The following is a 23,455-nucleotide window of genomic DNA, read 5'->3' as shown; positions in this document are numbered from 1 at the left end:
GTGAAAACCATCCTTTTTTTTTTTTTTTTTTTTAAATTAAGTAGTTGATTGGGGTTGGCTAATCATGGGAATTGGATAAACCTTATCAAGTTAGGACCCTAGTAAGCGTCAAGGATGAAAAAAGGAAAGTTGTAAAAGATGAAAATGGAAAAGCAATTATGGTTGAAGAAGTAAAACTTGGGGCTAAATATATCCATCACCCCAACGATGGAAGATGCTTGGGTGACTATGCCATCGATTCAAGCACTCATGGAACATCCGGAATGAGAAAGCATCTTAACCGACAATGTAGATATTATCCCTCCAACATGAATAAAAAATTAAAAAAAATTCTTTGTGGGATAAGAAAGTAAGTAAAAATTTGGTTGCTAGGGCGTTTAACCAATCCGAATGTTTGGAAGCATATATAGGACAAATATAGGGACGGATGTGAATACTTGTGTGCTTGTCTGGTTTCTTTTCTGCGACATGTGGTTCTGATTTCTGAAGGGACAAACTTCAATTACTCCGTACACTGTCCCTCACCACGTCTAACACATACTCAAACCAACATACTTTTGTACTCTTGTAGAAGATTCCCCTTTAATTTCACCACGCACACTTCACTTCTCTCACCATTGCATTTCACTCAGGAAAACCAGAAGAAGAAGAAAAGGAGCATGTATGTCTCGGTATCTCTCATCTTCTGCTACTGCTTTTCTGCAATTTTTTTCTTCGTTTTTTTTTTTTTGCTGTTAGCAATGGGAAATACCAACTGCATGCTCCCCCTTGTTAATGTAGCATTTTCTTACCTTTTCTTTCCGAATTGTTGTTGAACAAGTAGCTTGTTACTGGTTCAGATAACGGTTCCTTGTTCGACATCAAATACACTTCACGAGAAGTTTCAGGCTCCTTTCGGAGCTCCATTGTGGAGCAGTTGACAATTTTTCATGTAAATTCAACAGATAATCAGCTTCTTGCTATAGTAGTTACTGGAAAGGTGTCGCCAGTAGTTAATCTGAAGGTGTTGCTCTATATGACATGGCAAGTGGAAAGTGTTTACAGTTGTTCACTAATATTCACCAAGAACCAATCAGTTTTGCCAAACTTGCCCACCATTCCCCTTGTATGTTCGCTACTTCATCATTTGACCATGATGTGAAGATGTGGGATTTGAGACAGAAGCCGATGCTGCTGTACAGCTTTGAGCTCAAGAGGAAACGTGATGGTTTGCTTCTCTCCCGACAACCTTTATTTTCACATTTCCTCTTGAATACGAGCAAGAAGGAACAGTATTGTGCCCAAGTTTCCTTGTCTTGTAATATTGAAAGAGGTCACAAGTTCTAATCTCAGCACTTGCATCGATGAAATATATAAATAAATAAATAAAACCGCTGCACAAAATACTCTGCAAAGCACCCAGAAACTACCACTAAAAGAGCAAAACCTAACATGGAAATATATAAATGTCTATACTACCAAGACAATGGGGGCATAACATCAACAATTCCAAATACAAATTTGTCATCATAATCTTGCCTAGCCGGACTTACAGGTATGCTATTAACCTTTTCTTCCCACATTCACGTAGGTATTTTACAAATCAGACGTACAAATCTTCTATCCATCGTTTGTTATTCTGTCTTCTCTACAAATCACATTAAAATCCACACAATAAAATCTTCAACCGCATTATTTGCACCAACCAATTTACACATTATCTATAGAAGCTGACTCAAAACCTCAGCCGACAGCAAACAATTTCGATTATCCTCTACCAGCATTACCTTGTCTATGGTTTCTGAAGTAGCTAAGGAGTGTCTGTGCCTGCAAGAAAACCAAATATGCTACGTTCAATACATCATTCATAATAATAATAAAACCATCGGAGAGAGAATCAAACATCACAAGAAGCACGGGTACCTTTTCTTTTGCCCTAGGGGTGCCGGATTGTGACAATACCACTAATGGTGGGACAGCTCCTTCTTGGAGGACCTGACTGCAATATCTATTAACGTTTGTGCAGAGCTGTAAAAGAGCAGCAGCAGCGTTCTCCTTCCCTCTTGGAGAACCCAACTCAACAACCTCGACAAGAACAGGGATCCCACCCTCCTGACCAATTGCTGTCCTTCCCTCGGGAATTGTCGAAAGATTAGCCAAAACAGCAACTGCCTTGTCAACCATTCCAGCCGCAGGGTCCATCAACTCCACTAGGTACTTTACAGCACCAGCTTGAACAATTCGACCCTTGTTCTCATGAAAAATTGACAAATTAAACAAAGCTGTGGCTGCATCTTTCCTCCCTCTGGGACTCCCATTCCCCAATAAATCAACCAGAGGCCCGATAGCCCCTGACCTTCCAATACGAACCTTGTTGTCCTCGATCACCGAAAGGCTAAATAGAGTGGCAGCTGAGTTCTCCTTGGCCTCAGCACTCCCTGTCTCAAGGACATGAATCAGAGGTTCAATTGCATTGGCAGTGGCAATTGCAGTTTTGTTGTTATCATTAATCGATAAGTTAAGAAGTGCTGTGACGGCATTCTCTTGAACTCTTGTATCTGTAGAGCGGAGCAAATCCACCAACAAGCCAATGGCCCCACAATTTGCAATAACAATCCGATTATCCATATTATGTTTGGCAAGTAGCCGGAGTTGAAATGTTGCCTCTCTTTGTGTATCAAGTGAAGTGCTTTTTAAATCATCAACTAGGTTACGAACTTGGGCTTCAAGTTCAGAAAGATCAGGCCTTGTTTCAATAGGTGGAGAAGAAACTATCCTTGGGATTAAGCTCGATGGTCGGCGCCACATTTGGTTTCGAGGTCTTGACTCTGCCATTCTGGTTGGCGACTCAGTTTCTCTCTGTTGGGGGGCCAAGGGAGCAACAGTTTGTGCTTGTGATTTCAACTCCCCAGAAGCGTCACTGCTGTAGCCTGACAGATTCGTCGATACCTGTAAGACCCCATTGGCATTGACTGAAGTTCCTTGAGTACCATTGGCATTAAAGAGTACGCTAGAAGCTGATGCAGTTCTATTATGGCTTTGAGATGGCTGCTCATCTTCAATAGAATTAGGAAGTTCATCTCGAGATGGCGACAGAGAGTGCTGGCTATCTAGATCTGTACTCCTTTCTTCTAAGTTGGCAGACCTGTCTTCAGAATTTGCTAGTGATATTCTTTCAATATCCAAAGCCTGCCCATTTCCAACTATACCAGGCAAGGAACCTTCTGATGTTGAACGAGGATGCAATGGAGAAATTTTCTCCTGATGCAGTGGACCAGATGAAAACATGTTCTTAGAGGGCAAACCAGTAGACCGAGTAGACTCAGGTGACATTGATTGATTGACCCTGGAATGAGAAAAAATAGGAGAATCCTTTGGTGTACCAGGCTCTGCATGCCCAAGGTGTGCTGACTTATTTAAGCCAACAGACTTTATCGGATCAGGCAGTTTCACATTGTTTGACTCACACCAATTTGCAATTAGTGCCTTTACAGTGTAATTAGGTATCAAATTGGTGTGAGCCAAAGTCTGCCGCGTCTTTGGACAAACAGTGAGGCCAAGACCGATCCAGTTCTTGATGAAAGTTCTCTCATAGGTTTGTCCTGATGCCACAATCACTGGATCCGTCATCAGCTCCAGAGAGAGGGGGCAACAGAAATCAGCAGGTATTGGAACTGGGCTGCAGCTCTCAGCTTGCTTTATGGTAATAAGGCGCTCGTGCATACGGGTAACAAGGGATATCATTTGCTCAATATACTCCACTTCCTCAATCTTTTCAGATTGTTCAGCATTCTCCTTCAACTTTTCAAGTGCTACAGCCTCAATAAGAATCTCCTGGTTTGACTTCAAGCTAAGGCCCTCTGCAATTTTCACTAGGATCTCTGAGCTTGGTCCAACACCCTCCACTTGATCGCTTATAGCATCTTTAATGACAGTTGACATTTGTTCATAGCCCATGTGCTCAAGTTTTTGTATACATTGCTGCCAAAACACCACGGTGAATATTAGACATCTTAAAAGGACATAGCGAAAACTCTTCTAGAATTACAGTCCACCAGAAAGGCCAGAAATTACTTCCTCATTCCAAAGTTTTTTTATTAAGTATTTAATCATCTCACTTTTCATTAACCAATGTACTTTAGTGAGTAATGAATTGGAAACCGAGTGTTATGCTCTACCAGAAATACAATGAAACAGGCAAAAAACTAATGAAAACTTTTGCACACATTTGCTACCTCAAGAGATGCTGAACCCATTTCATCAGGAAGATGCTGCGGGGAAGTTTTCAACAGTTGAAAGATATCCAGGCCAGAAGCCCAAATCTTTGATATCAACGATTCAACTTGAAGAACCTACACGTCATAGGATAAGATGATTAGACAAACTACTATTTCTTATGTCCATGCCACACTATGAAACTTGACAAAAGCCAAGAGGCATCAGGAAAAAAAAAAAGCAATGGCAGATTCATTAAATGTCACTATTTAAAAGAACTAGCAATGGCGCTGCATGTAAGAATCGGGACTGCACATGCTTCCAATTCTTACAGTTATAAAGCAACCTTAGACTCTCTAAAGCAAAAACATACATCCTTTCAAAAGAAAAGACTAATTAGCTATCTGATGACAAGGATTTAAATATGAGAGGATAAATGAGGAAATGAAGAGGCCACCATTACTACTGTAAATGTCACAATGCCCTGTTCATCAGCCATTTTCTTTCATGCCTTCTCTCTAGAAATATAGACTAACAATCCTCCCAACACATGCGGTTTCAAATTCATGTATTGAAAAACATGGAACAGATATGGCAACAAGACAAGAAAAAAATAATGCGTTATTAACTCAGAGAGAGAGAGAGAGAGAGAGGGTAAATGACCACATTATAATTCACTAAGTGTATCATACTAACATTAGTTCTGACTAAGAGAATAACCAAATTTGTATTGATCACTTTACCTCAAAAAAAAGTATTGATCAAACTTATAGTGAGGATTATGAATATGACAAGTCAAATCCACCTTAAATTTTCATAAGATACATCATCCATCCTATTAAAAAAGCACAACCGCATAGACTAGTAACTTACAAGATTGACTTTACTAAACAATGGCTGCCAGTCTTCAATTTGCTCCCTCAACTCATCAACATACTGACCCAGTTCCTCAAATGGCTTATTAAGTAGTTCATAAGAAGCTATTTCAGAATCAGCAATGGCATCAAGTACAATCTTCAACAGTTTTAATATCTCTTCGGCTCTTTTGTAGTACTTCAGAACCGGGTCAAAGTTTATGTTGTCATGAGATGATAAATGGAAAAAAGAGGAGATGTTGTTAAGAAGTGCTTTGAACAATGATATCTCCATCACACCTGCATCAACATATAATAAGTATAATAGTCTCTCTGCATAAGAAAGGAATACATATAATAAGTATAATGGTCTCTCTGCAGAAGAAAGGAATAGAAACCAAGTCTTGAAAAGTAATGGAAGAGCAAACATATAATACATTTAAAAAATAATAACGACCATGTTGCAGAGTAATTACATTCAAAAGAGTCGCCTTTTTAAAATTGCAATCAATTAATATACTAGATTGAATACCAAAAAAGTCCTTAATGAAGAGTCCGATTCTCTTGATCACTGTATTTGTACATCGTTGATGTCAGACATGTGCTTAATCTCAATCATTAATTCGTCAATGTTTCCCAATAATTTAGGTAACCTAATCTGCTATAGCATAATGAATATGAAATAACACAAGGGGTAGAGAAGATGAAGCGAGGTATGGTCATCAAGACATCTAATGAAGCTGTCTTTCATTATTAAAATACCGAGGAAGATAAAAGATGTATATATATGAGAATTTTTTTTTTTAAATAAAAAAATTCTTTTTTTTCTTTCTCTAACTGCTCTAAAGTCTTATCCTGAAGTCAGCTTTCTGCACCATTGCAGCAAGTGCCCTCCATATAATGTTCATGTATGTATCCTTATCAACAAATCATTTTAATGTGTTTCTTGCAGCATATTGACTTGATTTAGAAAATTTATACCCCTTAAAAATCACCTATCCATCTTGTTTTAAGATTTCTTATTATAACACCCACCCATTGTTCTTTAATATTCATTTAAAATCACAAAATTTTTTATTTTTCGATTGGTTTATGATTTGACATGCAATACATGTGCCCTCCATGAGATTAAACTAATGCATATAATTAAGAAGGAACATTAATAAACTGGTCATATTTGTAGTAAATCCCCAAGTTTTTGTTAAAGGCTATGAAACAAGTAGATCAGTAACAAGTGAAATCATCATATTAGTGAAGAAATGCTACTAAGTATATCTTCAATCGTATTCCTACGAACAGATTTCAAATAAAAAGGAAAGAATGGATGAACCTTTATTCACCACAAATATACAACTTTACACACCAAAGCAATCCTTCTCGTTTCTGATCCTTCAAAACCCAAACCAATCCACAAAAATGAAGAAAAGACTTCTCAAAACCCAATCAAAACTTATGAACACTCACTATCAAGTGATAAAACTCAAATCTTGAAAATCAAACCCCAGCTATTGATCCCTGCAAAACAAAGAAAAACAAAACAAAACTTCCCAGTATGAGACCCATATCTATTAAAAAAAGGACAATTAAAAGCTATTGTTGAAATTTTAAATATTTATTAATTGCCTAGGGACTTAAACAAAGGGTGATTGACGATAAATAATTTCTCCCCAGAAGGTAATGCATGAGGTGGTTTTAGTGATGGTAAAAGTAACGGTAAGGGTGGTGACAATGACAACTGTGGAGGAAGAGTGGTGGCGGTGGCGGCCAGCTGGTGGACGTCATGATGGTGGCAGCCTTTTGTCTTTTTGGAAATGACACCCATTAAGTTGGAATTTAAAGTTGAGATATATGACCAAACCCGTGCGGCTCTCTCTCTCTCCTTTTTTCCTTCTCCAAGCTCCAAGTTCTTTGTTTCCCACATACAAATTTCATTGCCTATGAATCCAGAGAGGGAATTTAGGATATGCCATTCACAAATCCAAAGTTTTGTCAAATGACTCAAATTTCAGGATTCTTTTCTCAATCCAAACATGCTGTTAAGGAAACTGACGAGTTCTATAACGGCCTTTAGATTTCTCAGTGCCAATACATTTTGACAAATGTTCAGCATTGGGGCGTAGAATCAAATTCTGATTCCAAACTTATTAGTTTGTTACAGTTTGCTTCCCGCCTTTGATAACGTCTTGCCCAAATTAATAACTATGATCCAAAAGTCAAAGACCTCAACAATCATAAACCCACCCTATCCAATTCAATTACACCACTTATCCACCTCAAATACCCATTTCTTTTCTCTCTTTCTCATATGTTGCTCTTCATCATATCGAAAAACCGCAACCATTCGGATTATCAAACCAAACCACGCATACAATTACTAATTTACAAATTAAGAAAAAAAATCATTTCTGATGTGCAAAATTCAAAATTTGTACACAAGTATTAAACCCAGAAAGGGATTTGAACGCCTCAACTTCAGCACAGTTCAACTAAAGCAGAATGATCAAAATTTGAACTTCAAATGCAGACACAACAACTCAATCAACAAAAATAGGGGCACAGAGTAAAATTTTAATTCAAAAACCCTAGCTGGATCAAGCTGAAGAGATGAACGGATAATATATACCTAGAGTCGGCCAAAACGCAGAAGCACACGACCAGGGAAACGTCGTTTTGGGCAATCCTTCTTCCTCCTTTTCCTTTCCAATACCCCAAACCTGCAGGGACCAACTACTGGAATTTCCCCAAGTCTCCTGCCTGTTGGAGCTGCTGAGCTTCGTTTGCGTAGTTGGAAAGCGGGACATTATCGTCATTACATATATTATTTGTAATAAAATATAAATGAAATTTATGATTATTTTATGCAATTTGTCAATGGCGATTTTTCTTTGACCGAAATTCGGTAGCCGCCAAAAGGGCCGGTTTACCTTTTACGCGGGCGGACGGTCGTTACCGTTTACAATTTTTTTTGTTTGGAAATTGTTTTTAAAATAAATTACATAAAATTACCTTTACTATTAATCGAATCACAATTTCATACTTTATGTTTTAAAAATTACAACGTCATACTTCATTTTACGAATTTGTTGCAATGTCAGACCTCCGTCATTTTGTCTGTTAATTTTTCTGTTAAATACTGACGTGGCTTGGAGTGGGACCCACTGTATAGACCAACTAGATAAAAATGTCAATTAAATATTAATAAATTAAAGATAAATTATTTTAATATTTTTATTAAAAAAACATGTGGGACCCACCCCCTATAATTCTCTCTCTTTCTCCCCTTTCTCCTGATTTGTTCCAATGGGTTATTCTCCTCGGCCATCTCCACCTCCCTCCCATGGAGCTCCTCCCCCTCCTTTTCCTTCACCAAATCCCTACCGCTGAACCCACCCCTATAAACCCATCATCAAATCCCTACTGCTGAACCCACCCCTATAACTCATCACCCTCATCCATCTTCCCCAATCCAAAACCTCAAAACCTCAAATCCCTCCACGCTGGCACAAGATCTGGACTTTACTCTCCGGACACTCCCTCTCTATCACCATGCCGCCCATCGACATCCCAATTTCGCTCAACAACCTCAAGATAACTTCCGGGTTGCCCATTTACGATGATGGGTTCCTCATCATTTTCGGAATCAAGAACAACCTCAATTTTTATCCCCTCATCATTGTCAACCTTGTCGCCTCGCCGACGGCATCTTTTACCTCTACTTCAACCCCTGCATCCTAGCCTTCTACCTCTTCTCTTCCAGTTCCCCAAATTCGACATCGTCCCCAGGCCCAACGGACCCGCCTGCAAAAAAAAAATCTGGGTTTTTTTGGTACAATTTTTTTTTTTTGTGGGGAGAGAGAATCAGCGGTGAAATTTGGAGAAAGAGGAGGATAGTGGTGACTTTTTTTCTCTCTGCCGATTTGAATTTCTGGGAAACAAATGAAATGGGTTGTGAAATCTGGAGGATAAAGGTTAAGAATGGAGGAAGAAAGAATCTCAGGAAATTGGATATGAGAGAGAGATATAAGAGAGAGATTGGATGTGAGAGAGAGAGAGGATAGAGATCGGATGTGAGAGAGAGAGAGGATAGAGATCGGATGTGACAGAGATAGGAGAGAGATTGGATGTGAGAGAGAGATAGGAGAGAGATCCGATGTGCGAGAGAAGGGGTGGGTTCCATATGTTTTTTCAAAAATATTTAAATAATTTTATCTTCAATTTATCAATATTTAATTAATATTTTTATCCACTTGGGTTAGGGAGTAAGTCCCACTTCAAGCCACGTTCGCATTTAACAGAAAAAATAACAGACAAACTGACGGAGGTCTGATAGTGCAACAAATTCGTAAGTTGAGGTATGACATTGTAATTTTTAAAACATGAGGTATGAGATTGTGATTCGACCTATAGTTGAAATAGTTTTGTGTAATTTACCCTTATTTTTACAAACAGACCATTTTGTCGATAAAAAAAAGGAAATGGAATCATGTTTTTTTTATTTTTAATTTTGTTGAACAAATGATGTTATTTACAATAAAGGAAAGGGGATAGACTACGTCTCATAATGAGCTAGCAATAATGTGTGATATAAAGCACGCCTTGTGGCACATGATTTCTCTTAATGCCCTGGGATTGACTAGGAGGAGACGTATTCACCCGTTATGGATATAATAACGTTCTGCTACATTTTTAGTCTGGTAGTTTTCGAAAGACTTAACATGCATCTTATGTATGTGGTAATTGTGTATCTATATGGGTATCTTAATACGGAAATCCTACATTGAAAGTTTTTGATGGACTTATGTTGACTGGTTAAAATAGTTCTAGGCCACGAAACATCCTCTTTATTCAATTGAGGCGTTCTCTTTATGAATTGAAACAATCCGGACATATGTGATATTACTATTTAAGCGTATATTTGACCAGTTAGGGATATGTGAATAATGAACTCTGCCTTTGTGCAGGGTTGGTTATGAGATTTTTGAGACCAGGGCTACGAGAAAAAAATATGCTCTAATTTCACATAGGAAAAATTATTTATTTTCACATGTAAGACTAAGATAAAATTATACTTAACAAAGCACCTCAAACTCATTAATTCAGAAACAAAAAAAACCAATTTATTTTGTATCGATAAAAAGGAACAAGAAAAAACCTTAGGCGTACAAGTAGGTAGATGATGGGTTTTGTCTCCGCTTTATCTAAACTTTGAAATTATTTTTATATAAATCGTGAAGTTTTTTTATATTTTATTTACTAACCTTGTCAACATGGGATAAAAAAAAATATTTTTCGAGTCTTTAATTGCTATGTATAAGCAATGAATAAGCACCAAATTAAACCTAATAGGCTAGTATTGGTAAAGACGTACATATATTAATTTATTGAAAGCTAATGCTATGGAGACCAAATTTTTAAACCAAATTTTGTAAACCATATAATGTAGTTGTTGATGATTGAATTATTACTTAAGTGTTGATTAACGCACTTATTTTCTATTAAGAAGTCTTGTTTTGGATTTGTGATTGCTGCAATCTATGTTGATGACATGAACCTCATTGGGACTCTTGAGGAGCTTGAAAAGCTATCAACACCTTAAGTCAGAATTTGAGATGAAGGATCGTGGAAAAAATTGTTATTGTCTTGGTCTTCAGATCGAGCATTGTTTTGATAGTATCCTGGTTCACTAGTTGAACTACACCAAGAAGGTATTGCACTGCTTTATTGGAGAAAAAGTATTGCCTTCAAGTACTCTTATGACCGTCCTTATGCTTGATATACAACAAGACCCATACCATCCAAATATGTATGATGAAGAGGTTTTGGAGCCAGACGTTTCATACTTTGGATTTGGGCTGTTTTATTGCTTAGCTATGACTATTGTTGCCACCCCCTTGGTCCTCGAGTTAATTCTTGCGTTATTGGTTATGCTGATGCTAGGTACTTATTTGACCTACACAGGGCATGATTCCAAACGACTTATGTCTTTACTGTTGGTAGGACTACAATTTCATCAAGGTCTACTAAGTAAACTTTAGTTGCTACATCTTCAAACCATGTTGAGATACTTGCACTTTATGAGTGTGTACATGGCTTAGAGCTGTTGTCGGGCATATTCAAAACACCTGTGGATTGCCGTATGTCGTTGAGGTCCCAAAAATGATATTTGAGGATATCTGCATGTATAGACTAGATTCGTACATCATACATCAAATGAGACTATATCAAGTACATTGCACCGAAGTTCTTATTTTCTCATCAGTAGCAAGAGCATTACAAGATCTGAATTAAGCGAATTCATTCCCCGGACAATCTCGCCTATCACTTCAGTGAGTTATTGCCTAAGTCTAGTTTTCAAAAGCTTGTTCAAGGAATTGGAATGAGTAAATTGTCTGATTTTCACCGTTAAAAGTCTAATTAAAGAGTTTTGTCGAACTTAGGGGGAGTAGCTGGGAGATATGAAGTTGACCTTAATGTACTCTTTTTTCCTTAGTTCAATAACATTTGTCTCATTAGGTTTTGCTAACCAACAAGGTTTTAATGAGGCACCTATTTTGGGCTGGTAAAGCATGCATCACTACTTGTTTCTTTAAGAAGCATGCATCACTACTTGTTTCTTTAAGCCTCGACTTTGCACTTCTCACATTTTTCTTTAAGACTTTGGGTTTGTCCAGCTTTGGATTTACTATTGTTAGATTTTTATGAGTTTATGTTTCCTTAATGCAACCTTAATTTAGATTTGCATGTATAACTGCCTGTTCCAATTGAAGACTTCGACAATCATGCATGAAGACCTGAAGCGCCTACTTTTTAAGCTTTGCATACTCAGGGGGAGTGTTGTAGTTATTATTAGGCTTTATTATTATTTAGAAGTGTGATTTTTTAAATCTAGAAGTGTTTTGGATATCTAATCCCTTTATGACTTGTATTACTTGTAAGGTAAGTAGAGCCTACCTAATTAATATAAATAAAGGCATAAGGCCACAAAGGAGGAAGTGCAATTCACAACCATTGAGCTCTCTCTCTCTTGTTGTCCCTCTCTACCCTCATCGCTAATTTTTTTCTTCAAAAATACAAAATTATTGTATTTTGAATTCTTGCAATGATTCCTATAACTCCATTGATCTCATGTCCAAAAATTTTAAGTTGACGTTTTAGGTTTTATCTTTACTTTTATTTTCAAAACCAACGTTTTACATTTCATTCGATTTTCTTCTTATTTTATCGACTTTATTATAATTTCAAGCAAAATATGTTACACACGACTGTAAAGAATATAATGACATTAAAAATTGGATAAATTACACTTTACCAACTCAGGTTTGAGATCTACTGCAACCTCATACAACATCTTCAAAAAATTTCACTTTTATACCTCACGTACTATTTTATTTCAATATAATACATTCGTTACATTTTTCATCCATTAGTCCATTAAGAGCTGATATGATTGTCATATTTGTGCTGACGTGTCTCCCAAATTTGTGCCATGTGGCAAAAAAAATTAATTTTTTATGCATTTTAAATATTATAATAATTTATCCTATTAAAAAAAATTGAAACCCAGAAACCCATTCCCCTGACCCCCTCCCTCTCCTCCACTCTCTTCACCTCCCCTCTCATCCAAAATCCCACCCCACCCTCTCCCATAACTTAATTGGTCAGTAAATCCATTGAAACTAAGAAATTGCAAACCTTGGCTTTGGGGATGACTTTGACGGAAGCTTGAAGAACCACTTCGGCATCGAGTTCGAGCTCACATTTGTCGGAGATCTCCCTGGAGACTTCTTGGAGAAGAAGTAGTACGCCGGGCTAGGGCTATAGAACGGGAAAAACAGAGACTTCTTGACGTTCTCCTTCTCAGCCTTCTGACCTCTATGGTTTTCCCTATTTTCGGTGGCATAAGGCAGCAGAACAGAGCTCTCCTTGGTAATCGGTGATTCCTCCCCAAACAAACCGAGTCTGAGGGGGATTTCAACTCCTGATTATGGAGGGGTGGGGGGGGGGATTGAAGGGGAGGTGAGGGTGGGGTGGGTTTTTCGATGGGAGGGGAGGTGAAGAGAGTGGAGGAGAGGGAGGTGGGTCAGGGGAATGATGGGTTTCTGCGTTTCAGTTTTTTTTTTATTTTAATTTTTTTAATAGGATAAATTATTATAATATTTTAAATGCATAAAAAATTATTTTTTTTCACGTGACACAAATTTGGCAGCCACATCAACACAAATATGGCTGCCACGTCAACTCTTAACGGATCAATGGATGGAAAATGTAATGGATGCATTATATTGAAATAAAATAGTACGTGAGGTATGAAAGTCAATTTTTTTTAAGATATTGTATGAGGTTGCAATAGACCTCAAATCTGAGGTGATAAAGTGTAATTTACCCTTAAAAATTCTTGCCTAAAAAGTAGTAGTAATGATCTCTAACATTTTTTAATTGGCACCAAGGGATTCATACTTTTAATGGCCATTTTTGGACTCTATGCCTTTGAAAAGTTAATTTGACAAGAAGAAGACGAAGACACAGGAATCTTCATTCCACGCAACACAAGATAGAGAAAGGTTGACTAGACACCTACCTATGAAATGTCAAATTTGAATTGAGGTTTCTTCCTATTTTATTTCTCCGAAGTTGCTTCCAACAACTTTTCTGTTGACTCTTTCCCACTACTGTTTAGAGATCACTAACTAGACTTACCTAATACACTAAATGGAATTTCTATGGTATTTCACAATATATAATGGGGGTGTGATATCCACACTCCCCTTTTTACTTCTCCCACACATTTTTTATTTTTGATCGTCGAATCGGATGAATTGAAGAATATCAACGGACAGAAATTAACAAGAGTGTGTGAGAAGTAAAAAGGGGTGTGTGGATAGCACACCCCTATATAATATTTCAGATTCTTAATTACAAACAAAAAGATTTTTTTTTTTTTTTGAATACAACAAAAAGATTCTTAATTGTTAGATTTTTTTGCTAAAACATGAAAATCAAGATTTAACAGTTAAAAAGTCAAAAGTATCCTATACTTTGGCACACAAAAGAATATGAATACACTAGACATACATTATTATTGTTTCACTCATTTTCTTTTATTGAATTTAACCGGAAAACTAAAAATAAACAAAAGTGTTAATAGATTTTTTTATTGTGATTGCTATGGGCTTCTCATGGAGAGAGTATTGAGTCAGGCTTAGGGGTGAAAAAAAAAAATACTAGAAATCCCGGATCCTATTGATTTCGGAATGAAACTGACCCAAAAAAGTCCGAACCGAAGATCCTGAAACTATCGGTTCTTGAGACCAAACCGGTCCCCAACAATTAGGTATGCGGTCTACATTTGGAAAGGTTCGGTAATCTCGAATTTAATCGAAATATATTTCATATATATTTAATTTAAAATTAGGGTTTAGTAATTATTTGGACCGTTGGATTGGTTGAGATTCGTCCAATCTAACATAAGGCTTTTCCTCAGTCTCTCATTCTATTTTGAAGCTTCTCAGCTCTTTCTGTCTCTCTCTTGATCTCACCTTCACACCACATCTAATCATCCATACACCTATCTCTGATTGCCCCACCTAAAATCGAAACTTCTCTCAGTATAAAGGTCTTGCTCCGTCTCGGTCTTGCTCCGTTTCTCTCTCACTCAAAATTCCTCAATCTTCAGACCTGACAATTTCTTACACGATTTGTTAACCCAATCTGAAACTATACGAAAATAACGAGTTTTGGGTCAACACGTTAACTAATCAGGTCATTATCGGGTAACACGTTAAGGACCCTTCAATAATGGATTCTTAACAGATTTAACCGCGGGTAACCAATTTCAAACTGATAAGAAAAAAAAAATTAGTATAATAAATTTAAACTAAAAAAAAACCTTGTTGTGGCATAGTATTTAATCTCACATAAGTGAAATTAAAAAACTCTAAAACACATTAAAAATACTAAGCAATTTAAGAATACCAAATCACAAAAAAAAAATCATAATAATTAATTTACAAGTGTGAAAAAATATGCAAACGCTCGTGATCGCATCACCTACGTTTTGACGATGGGTATATCGTTGTTTGGATTTTTAAAACCCTACAAACCCTCATGAACATTGTTTTTAAAGGGAGTTCAAAATTAATAAAAAGTCATAATAATTAATCTATAAATGTGAAAAGAATGTACAAATGCTCGTGATTGTATCCTCTAGTCTTAGGTGATGGTTACACCGTTATTAAGATTTTTAAAACTCTCTGAACCCTTACAAATAGGGTTTTTTTTATTTTTTTTATTTTTTTATTGAGTGCAAAATTAATAAAAATTCTTAATAATTAATGTAGAATTGTGAAAAATGGCTTTACAATTTTCGTGAAGCGGCCAACTCCGAAATTCAACACCATAATCTATTAACCCTAAATTTATATTTAATCATCGATTGTCGTTTACGCTCTATCCTTCTCACTGAATTTCATTTTTTATATTTTTTTTAAACATGATCTTTTAGCGGATGCAAAAAAACGAACGGTTTGGATTGTTGATATCACATTCCGATGTTTATAGTTAACTGAATTATGAGATGATGTTATATAATTTCTAGAGACTTTATATACTCTGAGCAATATTTGCACTAACCGTAAAAATCTAAACGTGATATCAAAAGATCAAGGTTGTTCATCTTTTTGCATCTGCCAAACGATCATGTATTAAAAAAAGAAAATCTAAAAAACACGGAATTCGGTGGGAAGATGGAGCTTAAACGTAAACGAAAATCAACGGTTAAATTAAATCTTTAGTTTATCGGATTATGGTGGTGAATTCAAAGTTGATGTATTCACAAACAGTTTTAGAATTTGCCATTACGAGCGTTGGTATTTAAAAAAATAATAATATTTTGTTACACTTCTACATTAATTAAAAAAACTATTAAAAACTCTACTACAACAATAGTCATAAGATTTGATCTAATTTATGTGAGATTAAATCCTTACCGTTGGATTCTTTGATCTCACTGATGTGGTATGTAGATACTAATTTAGTATTACGTTTTTCATTTGATTATTTATTGATTTAAAATATATTTTCTTTAACGAGCAACATGTTGGATTATCTTACCAGTTAATATTAATGAGGGTTATATGACACGACACATTAAGATATCGGGTATGTCACGAAAATGACACGAATATCAGGTATACTACACAAGATAAGGAACATGGTTTGCAAATTAGGGATTCTGAATCTGGGATTTTGATTTGGGTTTGATTTTGATCTTGGACTTTTTATTTGGTTTTTGATTAAATTGGCCAATTATGGGCAAATTGGGTTTTGAGATTACAGGTTAAGATTTATATGTAAATATGTAAAATATGTTTAATAAATTGATTCCAGATTGTAGGTTGAAATCTTGAGATTGATATATGTCCAATGATGCAGGTTTGAATCATTTGATCAGAGGCTTTCGTTCCAAATTGCCAGTCCCGAACTATATCGAAACACCAAAATTTCAATTCGGTTTCGGTCTTCAGAATCCCATCTTGAAAAAATTGGTTCAAGATTCGATTTATGCTTTTTGGTCCGGAATCCCAATCTGAACCACCCCTAGTAAGGCTGCACTTCGGTAACTCTCTCAAAAACAGGTGGGATCGGGTGAGATCCATATGCAGGAGGTTTTACCTCTGTGAATAAGTTGTTGTATGGAGCCAACCCTAGCTAAGACTTATTCATTAATTCTCACGAGAAAACCAGTATGATTAATTAGCATTCGAATTTAACATTTACAAACGGAAAGAAAGGAACACGAGGCTCAATTGTACAAGAAACTTCGTTGGTGCATACCATCCTTGTTTCTATCTTTCTCCTCATAAGAGTTTTTTTATTTTATTTATTTTTTAAAGCTACAACATCATTCATTAGCATAAAGGGAGTGGAAAATCGTAGTACAAAATAAGCTGGCTAGAAAGTGGCCAACAAATCAGGAGCCACAGTCAATAAGAAAGTATCCAAGATAATATTCGGGGGTTCTTCAAACCAGGAACGGGAGCATGAACAGGCAAGGCCGAGGCACACAAGACGATGGGTAACCACATTAGCTTGGCGACATGTATGAGAAGCAGTAGCTCCAGTGACCCCGAGCAGCATTGCTTTATAGTCTGCCACAATATGTCTGATGTGGAACAAATCAGAGACACTCTTCTTCAAAGTTGTCATGATTTGGAGTGAATCACACTTAATGATAAAGTTTTGTAAACCCCTAAGCGACGCCAATAGCAACCCCTCACAAGCAGGGTTTCGATATGGAGCGAGAAGCCAACAAAATCAAAGACCTTAGAACATACAGCAACAAAAGCCCCCATTTCGTCACAGATCACCACCCCAACAACACCAGTCTTCGAGGCATCATTTCAGGCACTATCCACATTGACTTTGAGGACACCAACTGGAGGTTTCTGCCATATGGTGGTCGGTTGACTGACCAAGGACTTCGAAGGTCCAAGGGAAGCCCGCTGATATCCAACCACCAACTGAGAACAAGGGCAGTCGTAATATACGATTTTTCAGATTTGCCATTCCATAGCTTTCCATTGCGGGCACTCCAAATCGACCACCAAACCATAAGACTATATTGAAATTATTCCGATTAAGATTAGAGGCAAGAAGGAAAGCCCAATCTTGCATAATAGAGATATTAGGGCCATTATGTGGTTTGCCAATCGGGGAGGCCAACCAAGCACACCGAGCAAAGTAACAATCCCGTATCAGGTGTAGGGAAGATTCTAATTCACCATGACAGAGAATGCAAGATGCATCAATCCCGATATGCTTATGAAGATTAACCTTTGTTGGGATAATGTTTTTACATAATCTATAGGCCCCAAGTTTTACTTTTAGGGGAACATGAGCTGCCCAAATCCGGTTCCACAGGCAAGCAATGCTCTGAGACTCAGAGGAAGAATTAGCCGCTGGTTCCTTTTCCCTAATTTACAAGCCATATGATAAGCGCTTTTGACTGAGAATCGCCCACCTTTGTCAAAATGCCAAATAAATCGATCCACAGGTATTCTCAGGCTCAAGGGCATTGAAACAATTGCATCAAATTCCGTTTTAGATAAGATCTCTCTAATGAGAGTATGTTTCCATTGAATTGACAAAGGGCAGATTAATTGGCTGATATTTTCCAATTCATAGCCCAACGGTCTAGGAGAGAAAAACATAAACCGAGAGGGATATGGGATCCAATGATCATCCCAAATTCTAGTAGATTCTTCAGATCCAATCTGCCATTGAGAACCCCTTTTAATAATTGGCCGAGCAGCACAAAGGCTCCTCCATCCGTGCAAAGCATTAGCTTCACAACTGCATCAAGGAATGAAGCATTAAGGAAATACTTCGTTTTTAATGTTTTAGCTACCAACGAATTGGGCTCCTAAATTAACTTCCAACGCTGTTTAGCAAGTAGTCCGAGATTTAAAGCATACATTCTTGAAACCCAAGCCACCCTCAGTTTTTGTGGAGCACAATTTATTCCAAGAGCCAATGTATTTTCCTAGAAGTATTTGAGTCATTCCACCAAAACGCCGCCACAAGTCTGTTTAAATCATCACATAAATACCTGGGCAGAAAAAACGAGTGCATAGTATAAGGGGGAATAGTTTGCACCACCACCTTAACGAGGATTTTATGGAGCAAAACATAATCAACAAAATTATGGAGGTGACATGTGAACTTTTGGGTTAAAAGGACAAAATTACCCTCAAGGCATACTAGGATTCCCATGCGCATGCAACAGACAATAACGGCTCAATCAAGGAAGAGTCAAAGGTGATCAAAATGACATTTATTCAAATCTCCCTCATCACTCCTCATCAAATCCTTATTCAAAAGGCAACTCCCAAAACTTCCTATTTAATTTGGGATTAATTACCATGTTTATTGCAAGATATTATTTCACATAATATCTTGCAATTATTCTCCAATTACACCATATATGACCAGCCACTATTCTCTAAACAAGGCTAGCAACTCTCCTATAAATAGCCCTATTATCCCACTAAAAAGGAAAACCATTTGCTACCCACAAACTCCTAAACACATTCTTTTCATAATTCTAACTTTGGCATCGGAGATTCTTTGGCCAAAGCCCCTTATTCATTGTGGGTGTGTGAGGCTTTTGGCCTTAATCTTAAGTGTTATTACTTTGCAAGTGCATTTTCGTCAAAGGAGAAGATAACGGAAATTTGCATCCATAAATTGGTGCTTTCATTGAGAGTTTGATTCACATGCTCAAAGAAGACTCTCGCATTCAAAGTTCCTCATTTTCTCGTTCATTTGTAGATTTTTCATACGTTCTTATTCCTAGATTTTTATTTTTTATTTTTATAAAGTTCTTTGAATAAATGTAAAAGGAAAGTACAAGGACTAGAAATTCAGAAACCATAACGAACGAAACTTCCTATGTTTAAGGATTTGGACTAAGCGATGGTGATAGAGGCATAACCCCACCACGATGATCCACGAGGCTTAACATAATGGCTAGTGGAGCAGCACCACCCCACAGGGCACCACCGTGGCAGCCCTTGGTGAGCCTTCTGCCTATGGTGAGCATGTAGCCATGTAGCAGCAAGCCCAGGCTCGCGCCACCTCGCAGTAGCAGACTTAGGCCTGCAAGCCTAGTGCGAAGCAGCCCAAAATGCTACGCCCTAGCGAGCCCAGGAGATGCAGGCCTAAGGCAACAGCACCCAGGGCCACTTCAGCCTACATGGGCTCATGCCTAAGGCGAGTCGGCCCGAGCTTCACAAGAAGTAACTAGTGCAATGACGTAGCGTGAGCTCAGCGCGCTCCAAGCCCAAGGTAAACCCAATTCATCCTCACTCTAACGCCAAGAAGATTAGGCCGCACCACGCTCACATGCGTTGCACGTGGCCCTCCTAGCGGTCCAAACCAATCCAAAACTGGTTCAACCATCCTGGCTTCAAATCTCTAGACCGACGATTGAACTGGGGGTATTTTCACCCCATTTCTCCGCAGATTTGACGTATCCCAACTCAAATCTCGCACCTAGAGTCCATTACACTTCCACTACTCAATGAGATGCATACCGTCCAAGCTCTTCCAAACCCAAATGGTGAACAACACTTGTCTCGACAAGTCATATAGTTGACAAGCGCCCTCGCGCAGCAGATAACCTTGGTGAATCAGCTCTTGTAGTGTATTGAGATGCAGCATGCTCCAGATGAGGTGTCTTGAAGTAAGACAAGGGCAGACGACGAACCTCTCTAGCAACATCCCGGCAAGCAGCCACTTGACCAGTCATGAACCGAGCGTTCTGGCAGTGTACACTCTTAACTGGGCCCCTAAGATAGCGTATATTCTCGTCTTAACAATCGGATGAGCGTGCACTTTCTGTTAGGCCCACAGACGAGCATACATTCATGGTTAGGGCCATACTCCGATGATCAACTTTCTAGATGAAGTGTTCATTCTCGGTTAAGCCCGTAAAGAGTATCATCCACTTCACATCGGAGTAGGTAACACGACTTACAGAGAGAAGTAATCACTCAATCCGGCTTAAGTTTAATCGCCAACCAGCGAGTAATTTGTTCGCCTGCTAGGAATGTACCACATGCACCGTAGCCGGGACATAGGCAAGCCGAACACATGGAAGAACAACCTAGACCAATAGGTCATAACCAGAGGCAGCCAAGAGCTCCGCTACCCAGATAAAGGCAAATTCAGGAAGAAGTAAAGAGGCTCATGGCTGAGCAATTGCGCGATTTTCAACGCAACGATATCACTGATGAGGCACTACGACGGGACATGAACAACATAAACAAGTTACCTTTCACTGACAATATTAAGCAGACGGAACCATCCCACATACATTGGAGGATACAATGATTACTTTTGTTCTGATAAACTTAGCAACTCAGCCTAATAGCTCATCATGGGTAGATAGGTACCAAAATGACACACTGGCCTAATCACCAAGAACCAGGGGCATGTCTTGTTTTCATCACAACTCCGCACTCAAAGTCGTGCTTACCTGTTCCACGGCCCCCGGCCACCATTGATCTATCATCATGGCTCCTAATCATGCCGATCTTGCATCACAGCTCCTAATCGTGCCACTTTGCGGCTTATATCTACGTTGACCAAGCCCACGACACTTCAAACTTCGAAGCATCCACGACAGAGTAGAATAAGAGACCTTACTAGTAGCCTTTGCTAGCGAAAGACTTAGTGGTGGAGAAGCTTGCAATCCATTCAGATTTTCAACTGACCACCAACCAAGCCTCAGAACACACGATGAAACATCTAAGAATGGTGCAATACTTGGAGAAGGTCCAAGAACAGCTTACTGTGCTTCCTATTAACACCCTTACACGATTTCGACAAGTAGTTCGAAGTCTTAAGTAGATTGCCAAACAAGACCTCACAGGCTGAAGATTATTTCAGTTGTCTACCTTTCCTCAGGTGCGCTCACGACAATAACTTCCATGTTCTTCAGTGCGAAAGGATAAACTAATTGCTTTCCAATGCGAGAGGGTAAACCAATTCCCTGACACCCATATGGGTTTGCTCTCCAGTGCAAGAGGGTAAACTAATTGCTCTTCAGTGCGAAAGGGTAAACTAATTCTCAGACACCTATTTGGGTATACTCTCTAGTCTGAGATGATAAACTAATTACTCTACAGTGCGAGAGGGTAAACTAATTCCTCGACACCCATTTGGGTCAACTCTCTAGTGAGAAATGACACCCATATGGGTCTGCTTCTAGTGTGAGAGGATAAACTAATTGTTCTTTGGTGTGAGAGGGTAAACTAATTGCTCTCCAGTGCAAGATAGCAAACTAATTCCCCGACACCCATCTGGGTAAGCTCTCTAGTGCGAGAGGAAAACCCAATTCCCCAACACCCATCTGGGCCACACAACTCAAATGATCGAATATTGGAATACTAGCTAAGCAGCAAGTGGTCAAAGGGCATCAGCAGATAACAAACTCAATACCTCGACGCCTCAAGAAGCCAAGACTCACGGCCATAGTGGCTCCGTGGGATCATCAGGCTTTTTTGAAGCAACGTGCTCAACCGATGGTTTTATGGCTAAAAGTTTTACAAGACGCTTTAAGAACGCAAAGTTTCAAGAAAAACAAAGATGGAGTAAAACGAAAGCAGTTTATTAAATTTAAAATTGATAAACTTATACGAAGGTCGTCGAAATCCGACACAAGCTAAACAGAGCAAACTACTCATTTAGCAGCTTGGATGACCTTGGGCTCTCCAGCAGCCATCATGCCTTCAACAGCCACTTCGCACTAAGTAGTTTGCTAACCCTACACCACCATCTTTGATTACTCCATTTACAGTAGCTGAGAAATCACACTCAAGCAGTTTCTTCATTCTTGACAAATAGCACAAACGTGGCAGCCCAAATCATGGCCTCTGCCACACCACTTCCTTGGCCCATGCAGAGCCAGCCCTTGTCTCCAGCCAAACCGAGTAGCCCAAGTCGTGGCCTTTGACACGCCACCTTATTAGCCTATGTCGAGCTGACTTCTGGCCCCTGCCAGCCGACGTGCTGCACCACCCTGACGGCTGCCCACAACAGCACCACCAAAGAAGAAGACAAAGAAAATTAAATTTTTCTTACCTTGGTACGGCGTAGAGAAGACAAATAAATCAATGGAAGACGGCTCTTTGCATGAGCAAGCGAAGAAGAATGCTAGAGGAGGGGGGACAAATATCCTTTAGCTTTCTCTCTTTCTTGTAGGGATAAATAATTGTCCTCCAAAGTTGATTTAATCCCCTACTTAAGGTAGGCTTAAAAAGGCTTTGGAGGCGATTTATTTCCCTTTCCTAGAAGAATCTAATTCCAAGTCCAAGTAGGAATTTGCATCAAAGTTGGAGATCTCTACACCTGCTGCCCTTTCCTGCAAGCATCCTAGCAGGTGTGGGGGCATTTGTGGAGTAAAAAATAATCAAGAAAATTATGGAGGTGACACATGGGCTTTTGGGTTAAAAGGACAAAATTACCGTTGAGGCACACCGGGATTCCCACACACATGCAATGGACAATAACGGCTCAATCAAGGAAGAGTCAAAGGTGATCATAATGGTATTTATTCAAACCCCTCTCATCACTCCTCATCAAATCCTTATTCAAAAGGTAACTCCCAAAACTTCCTATTTAATTTAGGATTAATTACCTTGTTAATTGCAAGATATTATTTCACATAATATCTTGCAATTATTCTCCCATTACACCATATAGGGTCGGCCACTCCCTTATAAATAGCCTTATTATCCCACTAAAAAGAGAAGCCATTTGCTACCTACAAACTCTTAAACACATTTTTTTTCTTCAGAATTCTAACTTTGGCATCGGAGATTCATCATGGGTGCGTGAGACTTTTG

General features: G+C 38.4%; 1 protein-coding gene and 1 long non-coding RNA gene across 5 annotated transcripts; one reads left to right on the top strand and one right to left on the bottom strand.

The window, feature by feature from the left end:
* Nucleotides 1–128: 128 nt before the first annotated feature.
* On the top strand, nucleotides 129–1,331 carry LOC126603125 (uncharacterized). Its single transcript, XR_007616179.1, has 2 exons — nucleotides 129–661; nucleotides 945–1,331. It is a non-coding gene; the product is annotated as an uncharacterized LOC126603125 (long non-coding RNA).
* Nucleotides 1,332–1,412: 81 nt separating this feature from the next.
* LOC126603124 (U-box domain-containing protein 4-like) lies at nucleotides 1,413–7,864 on the bottom strand. 4 transcript variants are annotated; one of them, XM_050269869.1, is made up of 6 exons: nucleotides 7,672–7,845; nucleotides 6,379–6,563; nucleotides 5,068–5,381; nucleotides 4,215–4,331; nucleotides 1,903–3,960; nucleotides 1,413–1,806 (listed from the first exon to the last, which is right to left on the bottom strand). In XM_050269869.1, the coding sequence occupies exons 3-6, from the start codon at nucleotides 5,341–5,343 to the stop codon at nucleotides 1,747–1,749; spliced, it is 2,511 nt and encodes an 836-aa protein (XP_050125826.1). In that variant the 5' UTR covers nucleotides 5,344–5,381; nucleotides 6,379–6,563; nucleotides 7,672–7,845; the 3' UTR covers nucleotides 1,413–1,746. The 4 variants fall into 4 exon arrangements, with proteins under 4 accessions (XP_050125826.1, XP_050125825.1, XP_050125827.1 ...); XM_050269868.1 differs by having other exon boundaries at nucleotides 5,068–5,348; nucleotides 7,672–7,844; XM_050269870.1 differs by having other exon boundaries at nucleotides 5,068–5,348; nucleotides 6,513–6,563; nucleotides 7,672–7,844.
* Nucleotides 7,865–23,455: the final 15,591 nt, after the last annotated feature.

This window comes from Malus sylvestris, chromosome 15 (genome assembly GCF_916048215.2).
Source record: "Malus sylvestris chromosome 15, drMalSylv7.2, whole genome shotgun sequence".
NCBI classification, from domain to species: domain Eukaryota; kingdom Viridiplantae; phylum Streptophyta; class Magnoliopsida; order Rosales; family Rosaceae; genus Malus; species Malus sylvestris.
The sequence above is the reverse complement of the archived record's forward strand: the minus strand, read 5'-3'. Positions and strand labels throughout refer to the sequence as shown.

Bases quoted from the DNA above. Each gene is read 5' to 3' on its own strand.
- LOC126603124 (XM_050269867.1), bottom strand. From the start codon at position 7,858: ATGACGATAATGTCCCGCTTTCCAACTACGCAAACGAAGCTCAGCAGC. The intron at 3,961-4,214 runs GTAGCAAATGTG...GTGTTTTGGCAG, and splicing joins TGGGTTCAGCATCTCTTGAG to CAATGTATACAAAAACTTGA. The intron at 1,807-1,902 runs GTACCCGTGCTT...GTTTTCTTGCAG, and splicing joins CCCCTAGGGCAAAAGAAAAG to GCACAGACACTCCTTAGCTA.